This window comes from Protopterus annectens, chromosome 3.part1 (assembly GCF_019279795.1).
Source record: "Protopterus annectens isolate FY-2018-M chromosome 3.part1, PAN1.0, whole genome shotgun sequence".
NCBI classification, from domain to species: domain Eukaryota; kingdom Metazoa; phylum Chordata; order Ceratodontiformes; family Protopteridae; genus Protopterus; species Protopterus annectens.
In genome coordinates, this window is record NC_056732.1 from 1,848,128,594 (window position 1) to 1,848,140,497 (window position 11,904).

At 36.6% G+C, this 11,904-nt stretch overlaps 1 protein-coding gene across 1 annotated transcript in view; it reads left to right on the plus strand.

Moving 5' to 3' along the window:
- The window catches only part of LOC122798756 (zinc finger protein 260-like), a 124,577-nt gene extending 119,110 nt beyond the window's left edge, over nucleotides 1-5,467 (plus strand). The window contains exon 4 of the mRNA XM_044067860.1: nucleotides 3,191-5,467. Within this exon, the coding sequence (XP_043923795.1) occupies nucleotides 3,191-5,043 (1,853 nt within the window). The 3' untranslated portion in view covers nucleotides 5,044-5,467. The remainder of the gene's footprint in view (nucleotides 1-3,190) is intronic.
- The last annotated feature ends 6,437 nt before the right edge of the window (nucleotides 5,468-11,904 follow it).

Sequence of the window (11,904 nt, forward strand, 5' to 3'; positions counted from 1 at the left end):
ACTTGGAGCCAACAAATCAGAATTTGCAGTCAAATAACTTTTTTAAACATGCAGTGTAACATTAGAATACATTGTAAAACCTAGCCCTATTTTAAACACATTTGTCTATGCTTTAATATAGGTTTTAGGCTAATGGTCTCACTAATTCCTGGTTTCTTATCTGCTTGGAGCATAACAATCCACTTATAGTCAGACATTTCAAGTTTATTGTCAAGATCACCCCGTCTAGAATTACATTTACCAGCAATAATTTCTATAACTCTAAAAAGAAAAGCATGCTAATTCCCATTTTCCACATAATGTTTTGCTAATGCATTAGTCTGCACAAATCTTTGCATATCAGATCTATGTTCTGTTATATGATCTTTTAGTTTTGTACGTGATTTACCTATGTAGAATGCTATACACTTTTTACAAGTTGCAAGATAGACAACACTGAGTGTGTTACATGTTACAAAATGCTTAAATAAAAGTTCTTTTCCTGTCTGTAGATGTTTTAAAATATTCTGTCTACATATAAACTCACAGCAACAGTTATTACAAGGAAAAGTTCCGTGTCTATTACTAATGTTATGAATGGGTAGTCTCATTTCTTTATAGTATAAATGGTTCTTTAAACTGGGACAGTTCTTCTAGGTTAAGCTTGGCTGTTCACCAGTAATTAATCTTCATTCCAGTAGTGCCTTTAAAATTCTCCAGATATTTATAATAATGTCCTTTACAAATTTAGTAAGTGCATTATATGTAGTTCAATAATGTATACAAGTCAGTCGAAACATCAACGACTTTGAACTGTGGTTCAGTCATTAATTTATCTGATTTAGGGTTGCCATCGTATGAAATTTCCCTATTGAATAAGGGTAATAAATTTATACCATCTGTGTGCAATACTGTTGTGAATGGCCTTACAGATTTGAAACTTTTCATTAGAAATTCAAATTTAAAGTTGATTGATTGCATATTCTGATTGGTGGGCTGTATGTTACGTTATTTGTAAACATTATTTAATTGATACCTATATTTTACATGAATTTAGGACTGAAGAAAGATTGTTTTATCAGAAAGCTTTGCAGCTGTCATTATATATTCTTTACAGCATTTTTTGATACTTGCTTTGTTATGAGAACTCTGCTTTGCCACGGTGTTGTTCCTGATTTGTTTGGTTGGATCATGAAAAGAGAAGCAGTCAATTGCCATGCATTCATTGTTTTCACACAACAAAGGCAATGTGGATGCTTAGGAGGGGCAAATATACAACTTACCTCCTTTCTACAATGAAGGCAGCAGGGTTATATGAAGGGGGACAGTGGGTCATCATTGATTTCTTGTTTAATGCACAGAAGTAGATGGGTTAACTAGAAGATGAGGGCTAGAAAATCACCAGAGATTACTTGTTTTACACAGTGATGATGCTGGATGATAAGAAGGGGGTGAGCACCAGATAAGATAATCAGAAATGAATTGTTTCACTTGGTAAACCATTGCAGGTAATCAAGAGGGTGTGGACAGTAGATCACCAGTGATTACTTGTTTTACACCTTAAGAGTAGTGGGTGATAAGCGGAGAGGGTCAGCAGATGTTGCCAGTGATTAATTGTCTTTCCTAATGAAGGCAGTGGTTGACCAAGAGATGTGTAACAGATCATCATGCATTACTTGTTGCACACAACGGAGACAATAAGGGTAATATATTGGAGATAGGGCAAGTATATCAGCAGAGAGTACCTTTTCAAATAACAGAAATGGGTGTGAGGGGTTTAACACACTACCAGGTATTGTAGTTTCATATAAAAGGGTAGCTGTGGTCTACAGGGGAGATTGTGCAAGGGGCACCATGTTAGAAGAACTAAGAAAGTGAGGTACATGGTATTGTTTTGTAAGAGTGTCTATTTGTGTCATCATCAGGAATATTTATGAATTGTGTTGCAGGCACTGACAGATGTACATTGCACTGTATCACATTGTGAGCTATTTGAAAATGTCTAGAACATTCCAAAAATAAACTGAAGTCCACAGTTATCTCATATTTATGTGGTTTGTACTTTGTATCAAGACCTGCTTTAGCAGATACAGTTCAACTTTAATTGGCAGTTTTCTGAGTCCTTCAGTCTGTTTGCAAATTGTGAGATTTTTTTTTAGCAGTTTATTTAATTCCAAAGTTTTCTTTAATGAGATGCAAGTATGTCACGGAACATAATTATGTAACACAAAAATCATTACTTCAGTTCTTTTTTATACTTAATAGCAGTAATAATAAGCAACCATTCTTTGTTATTACATCAGGAACGAAGTGCTTATCTGTAGTGATTTTACTTAACTTAAAATAAACCATGCACTCCGGTTTTGTCATGTTCACTGATTGTAAAATATGCAAGCTAGTTTGACTTACACTTTGTACTGTGCATGTTTTACCTGTAATTGGTGGAGACTGTTAAATATTTAATGCCATAGTGTTAGAAACAGTAGAGTTAAGTATTATTATTTTTATAATTTCACCTGATGATGTATCCTCTTATTATGATTGGAATTGGCTGACTTATTTGTTGTGGGAAGAGTTTATCTTTACTTTTTGAATACACCAATTCATGCTGTTACATGAAACTGGAGATGAACTGCGGTGGTGGTGTTGCGGTAGCATTGTCGCCTCACAGTAAGATGTTGTCCTGTTCGATTCTCAGCTAGAGCCTCTTCTGTGTGGAGACATGCGTGAATGGACGTACCTTCGTTGAAGGTTGTGCATCAGGGCCGGCAACTCGGCACGTAAAAATCTACTGCCAATCATTAGCGGACCAGAGTTCCGCTGTGGCAACCCCCTAACCAGGAAAAGCCGAAAGACACAACAACATGAAACTGGAGATGGATATAAGGAATTCTTGCATCTTACAGGGACCATAGTGATGGCAAGTAAAACAGATGTATTGCTGGAAATATTTCATGAAGATAACAAGTAAATAACATAGTTAGCATTTATAAATGTGGATAGAAGAAGCAGTAAATAATATGAGGGCACTGTAGTTTTTTGGATGATAGATTAATTAATGCAATTTTATTAAACAGCAGTTCAGTGGTTTCTGTTATAAGAAATACAAAAAAAGTTTGTGTGATGATGTATGCATTGTATTACTTTGAAGTAAGAAAATAAACTTTCAATGAAGCTTATTATGTTTTAACTTCTTATTTTTTCTCTTAAGTCAACAGGAATGCAGACTTCAGCCAGTTTCAGAGTCCGCAATTATCATTTGGGATACCCCTGGATTCAAAGCATGACACAGCTCTCCTAGATAAGATGTCAGCCATGAGTCAAGACTTGATTCAGCTGGATACTGCACACCTGAAATATCTGGAAAATAACAAGGGGGTTATTAAAATGCATCTGGCAAATTGTGAAGGAGAAAGGCACTGCACAGTGCGTAAATACAACACAATTTCAAGGTTTGACAGTAACAACAAAAATGGTCAGTTAATCCATAGTGAGAAAAGGCAAAAAAATACCTTAGAAAAACATCAGCAAATAACCAGCAGAGTAAAACCATACAAATGTACCACATGCGGCAAGATTTTTGCAGATGAAAAAGGATTGTCAGTGCATATGGTTATTCATACTGGGTTGAAACTTTTTAAATGTACCATTTGTGACAAAAGTTTCTCAAGGCAGTCAGGTGTAGAAAAACATCAGTTAGTCCACACTGAACAACATGATTTAATAGTAACTAACAGTAAAACAATGAAAATTGTTAACCAGCAACTGTATAAGAATGCAACAGGTGACAAGAGTTTTACAAATGAACATTTAACAAGAAATAATAAACATAACCATACCAGTCAAAAATCCTATAAATGTACAATGTGTGACAAGATTTTTAAAAGGAGGAGTCACCTGGTAACACATAAAAGTGTCCACAATGGACAGAAACCCTATAAATGCACCATGTGTCATAAGAGTTTTAGACACAAAGGCAGTGTAGTAACACATCAAATTATCCACACTGGGCAAAAGCCATATAGATGTACTACATGTGACAAGAGTTTTAGGTACAAAAGAAGTGTGGTAAAACATCATAGTATCCACACTGGGGTGCGACCCTATAAGTGTACTATGTGTGATAAGAGTTTTAGATGCAAAATTAATATGGTAACACATCAATATATCCACAATGGGCAAAATCCATATAAATGCACCATGTGCGACAAGAGTTTTAGGCAGAAAAGCAGTGTTGTAAAACACCAGAATAGCCACTCTGGGCAGAAACCATATAATTGTTCCATGTGTGATAAGAGTTTTGCACAAAAGAGTCACATGATAAGACATGAATACATCCACAGTGGTCAGAAACCCTACAAATGCACCATGTGTGACAAGAGTTTTATATATGAAAGTGTTATGATACGACATCAGAATATCCACACAGGGCAGAGACCCTATGAGTGCATCCTATGTGAGAAGAGCTTTAGCTGTAAAAGCAGTATGGTAAAACATCAAAAGATTCACGCTGGATGTAAACCTTATAAATGCTCAATGTGTGAGAAGAGTTTCATGGAGAAGAGTCAAATGGTATTCCATCAGAGTATCCACACTGGGGAGAAACCGTATCAGTGCACCATGTGTGGCAAGAGTTTTAGACAAAAAGGTACTATGATAAAACATCAGTATATCCACTCTGAACACAAACCCTATAAATGCACCATGTGTGACAAGACTTTTACACAGAAAGCTCACTTGGTAAGGCATCAGACTATCCACACTGAGCAGACACCATATAAATGTACCATATGTGATAAAACATTTAAACACAGAAATGCTGTGTTATGTCATCAGCATATCCACACTGGACAGAAACCATACAAATGTACTATATGTGATAAGAGTTTTAGATATAACAGTAATAGGATAACTCATCAGAGTATCCACACTGGCCAGAAACCATATAAATGTGATACATGTGGTAAGAGGTTTACAAACAAATACACTATGATAACTCATGAGCGAATTCACACTGGACAGAGACCTTACAAATGCACCATGTGTGACAAGACATTTACATAAGAGTCACATGTTAAAGCATCAAAGTGTCCACACTGGGCACATTGGTAGTAAAGGAAAAACAAAGGAATAAATAAAATATCACCTGTATAAACACTGATTAGAGGCAATTGCAAAACATTTAAGAAAATAAGTATTTTATTGGAGGACTATAAAGAATGCTCTGTAAAAACTTCAAGAGATGGGTGTGCTAAAGAAAACATGGGATAAAAAAGCTGAAAAATGAGAACAAAGCTCAGTAAGGAATGTTTTAGAAGACTCAAATTAATGCTGAAAACAGCCTTGACATCTAGAAGTAAACTTCAAGCTATAAATCAACTTGCACTTCCTGTTTTAACTTCCTGTTTTGGGATGATTGACTGATCACAAAAAAGAGTTGGATATGCTTGACTGGAAAACAAGAAAATTGTTCTATGCCCATCAAATGATATGCAAGAAACAATGTTTGCCAATGTATATATATATATATATATATATATATATATATATATATATATATATATATATATATATATATGTGTATGTGTGTGTGTGTGTGTGTGTGTGTGTGTGTGTGTGTGTGTGTGTGTGTGTGTGTGTGTGTGTGTGTGTGTATCTCCTTTGGTTTGAAGGAGGCACATGCTTCTGAGAAATTGGCTATACATATAGGTCAGCGATTGTGGGATTGCCCAAGTATTTATTGGCATCATCAGATCTAACTATACTAAAAGTTCTAAACAAGAAGAAAATAAGTCCAGGATGACCTCTTTGTTAGGTTAGCAGAAGGCTTTACGAAAAAAAGCAGGCATGAAAATTCAACCAAGTATGGTTAGAAAAATCAGGTGCCAACAAAGACTGGTATCAGGAAAAAGGAAATGTCAAATGGAAAGGTCATAATTATAGCAAGAAGGAGATCTACTGGTGGAATACCACACATGGACCAAGAGTTCTACTGGAATGCCACACGTGGACCAAGAGTTGTGTGGATGGCTTAGATGGGGTGAATTTAAACCAAAAGATAAAAGGTTAATATTGGCAGCCCAAGATGGTGGATTATGTATCAGATGGTTTGCAAAATTCACAGCAAAGGCAGGAGCTATAGATAAATGTAAGTGTTGAGGTACAGAACAAGAAACAGTTACAGATCTTGTTGCAGGGTGCGATACACTCATGGCTGAAGGATTGTATATTGAAAGACATAGCAATGTGGCAAGGCTGCTGCACTGGAGTCTTTCTAAACATTACAACATAGAGGCAGCTGATAGACATTGGAAACATGAACCACAAAAGATTGTTGACAGTGTTGAAGTAATGATTACATGGGATCATCCCATACCAGCAGCAAACAAAGTAGAAGCAAACAGACCAGATATTCTAGTAAAAGAGAAAAAACAGATATAGCTTTGATTATTGAAATTGCTACACCCAGTGACGACAGTGTCTTACGAACTGAAAGGCACAAATTTGTAAAATATTAGGACATGCAGACAGAAGCTAGATCAAAGTGAATTAATGATACATAGTTCCATTTGTAGTAGGAATAGCTGAGCTAATAATAACAAAAAAAATTCTTCAAACATGTCTACATATGCTACCAATAACAGTAACCCCTTATAAACCGCAAAAAAAAGGCAATTCTGGATATAATGCGGGTGCTGAGAAGATCACTTGTATCAAATGTCAAAAAGTGAAACAAAACTGATTTTGTGAACTTTATTTATGCCCTGACTTGGGAAGGGGTCCATTCCCATCAAGATGTGTAAAAAGCTAAGCTGTCGGAGAAATTAAACCAAGGCACACTTGGTAGTAAAGGAAAACAAAGGAATAAATAGAACATTACCAGTTTAAGCGCTGATTGGAGGCAACTGTAAAACAGTTATGTAAGTATTTCATTGGAGAACTATAAAAAAGAAAGACATTTGCCTGTAAAAACTCTTAACAGGTGTATTTGCTAAAATAATGATAGGATAAAAGCAGATCAAGATTTGAGTTGCTCCATGTCTAATAATGAATTAACAATCTCTGTACAAGCCACAAAACTCAGGAGATACACAGAGAATTATAAGAAAGAATGTATAGATGACCCAAAAACATTCTATAGGAAGCTGGGAAGGAAAACTACTGCTGTGATGGCTTAGTAGTTAATTACTGTGTTGATAGTGTATAGGGTCCTGGGTTCAAGACCTACCAAGACTGTTTATTTGTTGGGAGGGTGGCCTAATGGTTAAGGTGTTTGCCTTACAAACACAAGGTGCAGGGTTTGAGTCTCTCAAGGGATAATTGGCTAGGCTTAAAATGGCTCACAAGGGCAGTTAGCTTAGTACTAATCTATGAACCTATGAAAACAGCAACAACTGAGAAACCAACAATAATAAAGGAAATTAATGAGTCCTGGAGAAATATCTCTGAGGACTCTGTCAAATACAAAAAAAAGCTACATGGATATATGATGTGAAAGAAAAATAAGAAATTCTAATACATGGCCATCAGCTAGGTACAAAACCCCTGTGTTTCCAAATGTTAACCAAACATACCACTTATGCTGTGCTGAAAAGGCCATAAGGAAAGCCGAAACATGCATGCTCACAGTTAGTGGGGTTTGGCTTTATTGGCCTGGCTTTATCCATAACAGACTTAAAAAGAAAAACGTCATGGACATTCAGAACTGCCATATAGCTGAAACACTTTATGGTCATTTACATATATCCCATGTTGTCTCTAATGGACGAGGTTTCAAGGAATCACACAGTGGAAAGTCTAGCTTGGCTAGATTTTTCTTTTAGTTTTTACTGGTTATTTTTTCTGTTTGACACACCTACATTATAGAATACTTACAGATATATGATTTTCCACACATTGATAAATTATATTGCAGTTACCATGAAAAAGTGACAAACTACTTTATGGGTGAACCACAAAAAAGGGCAAATTACTCTCCATAGTTATGAATCTATCATGAAATATTCATGTCTGATTTTTTTTGCCATCAATACTGTTTTAACTTGCCCTCAGTCCATTAAATTGTTTACGTGTACAGTCTAAGCTTTGGCTAAAGTTAGACTTCAGGAAAACAATCCTGTCAAACGACATCTCATTTACTTTTTGTGGACATTCTGAGACTGTACAAGGCATGCAATAATTCAAAGTGCAGATACAACTTGTAAGAACATTTTCAAGTGATGTAAGAATGTCAGTCAACATTGATGGGAATGCAAATGCAGCATTTGTAGCAGGAAAGTTGAAGTATCAAAAAATACTAAACTTGGGGGAAGAATGTGATTTAAAAGAATTGAGACAAGGGGGGGTAAATACACATCTGGGGTTACATACATACTCAACATTATCAGAGTGAAAGTTTTAAACCATGAAGAAAGCAAGTCTAAGATGACATATTTGCTAAAGTTAGCAAAAGCATTTAGGAAGAAAGCAGGCATAAAAATCCAGTCCAAAGTGGACACAAACTAGGTAGCAAAAGAAAGTTGCTGTGTCTTTCAGCTTTTCCCGGTTAGAGGTCGCCACAGTGGTACTGCAGTCCGCTAATGATTGGCAGTAGATTTTTAGTGCCGAGTTGCTGGCCCTGATGCACAACCTTCAACGAAGGTACGCCCATTCATGCATGTTTCCACACAGAAGATGCAGGTAGCAAAAGAGAGTACAAAAAAAAAGCAAGATAAAAAAATGTAAATCTCAGACTTTTACTGTTAAGTACAGAAAATATCTGGAACAACCACATGTTAATCAAGAGTTAATTTACAAATGGACTAGATGAGCTGAATTTGAACCAGAAGGTGAGAGGTTAATAATGGCAGCTTAAGACAGTGGATTAGCTCTCCAATGTTTCACAAAGTCTGTGGCAAATGTTGGAAATGCAGACAAATGTAGGCCCTGCAGTACAGTTGTAATAAGCATATGGGTGATGGTTTATATATACCGAAGTACACAGCAATGTGTCAAGGTTGCTACACTGGGTACTGAATAAGCCTTACAATATAAAGGTAGCAGAGAGTCATGGTTAACACAAACCACAAAGAATTACTGAAAATGAAGGAATGGCTAAGTGGGATCATCGGATGGTAAGAATTAGAGAAGTTGAAACAAATGCATATTGCATTAGTCTACAGATGTAATCTTATTTCAAAGGTGTAAAAGGTAAAGCAAATCTGTTTAGAAGAATTTGCATGGTTTGAAATGAACTGGTGCTTTGGAATCTAAACCTTATCAGAAGCATTAAGACAAGAGTTAAGTCAGATCGTTATCAAGAAATGTTGATAAATAACAAAAGAAATTTTGAACATAAGACAGAGTCTGGTTTTAATGTTTTGCTTTAAGATAGTTTTAAAACTCTGGGGCTAAAAGGTGTAGGAAAGTTGTACACACACTTTTAACACATTTGGGCCACCAAATAAATCTACTAGGGCAAATGCTGCTGACTTGTGAATACAAAGATAAGAAGTAAAACATCTTATCATCCAAAGAAGCTAACTTGCTTATTTTGTGTCATCTGGCTTACTTTAAGCTAGGAGACATAAAACAAAATTTCATTATGAAAACAGAGGAATTGTGCTCCCAGGTACAGCCTGCAACTATCACAGTTACCGAGACATATCAAATACTTTACAGAAAAAAACACTGAAAACATAAATAGGTTCATAGATTAGTACTAGGCTAATTGCCCTTGTGAGCCATTTTAAGCCTAGCCAATTATTCCTTGTGAGACTCAAACCCTGCACTTTGTGTTTGTTAGGCAAACACCTTAACCATTACGCCACCCTCCCTCCCACATTTGGCAAGACCTGTAATAAAACCCAGATTGTCTGTGTAACATTCAGGACTTTATCACTCTGTACCATAGAACTGTCTGTGATTATTGCTGTAAACAAAAAGATTTATGATTATTTTCATATGCAAGATCTGAATAAACTGATTAAATCTCAAAGCAATATAGAAAATGATGATTATATTTCAAAGGATCATCCATTACCAACAATTCAAAGAAGAGATACCTGTAAACCTGATAATAGTAGTCCAGGCAAAGAAGACAAAAGTAGCACTGTTACTGATGCATGTAACTCCTTATGAATTGAAGAAGGACTCGGTTCTGGGCTCATTGCAGATGCTGTGAAGAGCACTTTTGGCTAACCTCAAAAACTGAAACAATACTTATTTCATGAACTTTAATCATACTTTGACTTAGAAATGGGGTTCATTCCCATCATGGTGTTAGAAACCCAAAACTCTTGGAGAAATTAAAAAGACAGAAGCCATAACAATGAAAAAAGATATTTAAGATGTTTGCCAGAAGATCATTGTACAAATAAATCCTGATGCTGCATCAGTGATTGATCCTCAAAGAAACTTAAAAGTATCTGTCACCAGCAAAACCAAGCAAGAATTTTAATCAAATGGAAACCTTAGCCATTCTTAAGACATTACAGCTAACAGAATGGACAAATGATTATGGTTACTGTTTTTTATATGTTTTTCTGCATCTTGTCTAATGACCATCATCTTCCCTTACAGTGGGTATTGAACCTATTCATTTCTCACTTAGCAAGGACCATTCACTGGCTGATGTTAAAGCCATTGGGAGGAGGCTGTTATCCAAGTAGTATTTTTGTGCTCTCATCTGTCCCTGTCATTCTAAACTGATCATAGGGGAAAGGCATGCCCTCTTAGAAGGTGAAGGGTCAGGATGACCACCAGATCAGGGTCCACCACTTTTCTTATCTTATTTAAGACCTGCAGCTGTCCCTAGGGTGGAAAACTAGATACATAGTCATGTCCCCCTCTCACCACATTATTAATCATGCAGAGCCATGGGACATTTCTGATAGTCCCTCACTCTAACACTTTCAGCTGATGTGTACTTGTGTCATTATGAAGGCTTGCAACACTTCAAACAATGTTTACTACTGTTATACATTCACTACAGAGGCTGTCATTACTGGTGTTAGAAGAACTTCAAGCTTCACATTCTGTAACTGCACTGCAGAGATCAGGACCCCCCCCCCACATGACAACTCACTACTGTTGTTCACTATAGTCCCACATTTGGCAAGGCCAGTAATAAAACCCAGATTGTCTGTGTAACATTCAGGACTTTATCACTCTGTACCTTAGAACTGTCTGTGATTATTGCTGTAAACAAAAGATTTATGATTATTTTCATGTGCAAGATCTGAATAAACCGATTAAAATGGAGTGTTATTCATTGCTTACTGATGAAACAGTGATGTCAGCAGTGCTAAATGCCGAGTATTTTTCATTACTGTATGCAAGGCAGGAGTCAGAGCTGGATGTGGCAGAGTTAAAGATGTTAAGATTTGCACTGGGTTGTAACTAGGATGGACAGGATTAGGAATCAGTATATTAGAGGGTGAGCCCAGGTTGGACAGTTTGGAGACAAAGCAAGAGAGGCGAGATTGCGTTGGTTTGGACATGCGCTGAGGAGGGATGCTGGGTATATTGGGAAAAGGATGCTAAGGATGGAGCTGCCAGGTAAGAGGAAAAGAAGAAGGCGTAAGATAAGGTTTATGGATGTGGTGAGAGAGGACATGCAGGCGGTTGGTGTGAAAGAGCATGATGCAGAGGACAGGAAAAAATGGAAACAGATGATCCGCTGTGGCAACCCCTAATGGGAACAGCCAAAAAAAGATGATGATGATGCAGATTAGAGTTGCTGTCATATATGTGCATTAAAAGTTCACTCATGGTTAAGAGATGAATTGTATGACATGCAGTTTGAACCTTTACTGAGCTGTGTGATGCTGCTCTTTCAAAGCCAAATTAGTGACTATTTATTTGTGATCAAACAGCAGTAAAGTTAAGTTACTTTAATCCACAAATGGCCTCTGTGCACATCAGCTGCAACCACTTTGTTGACAG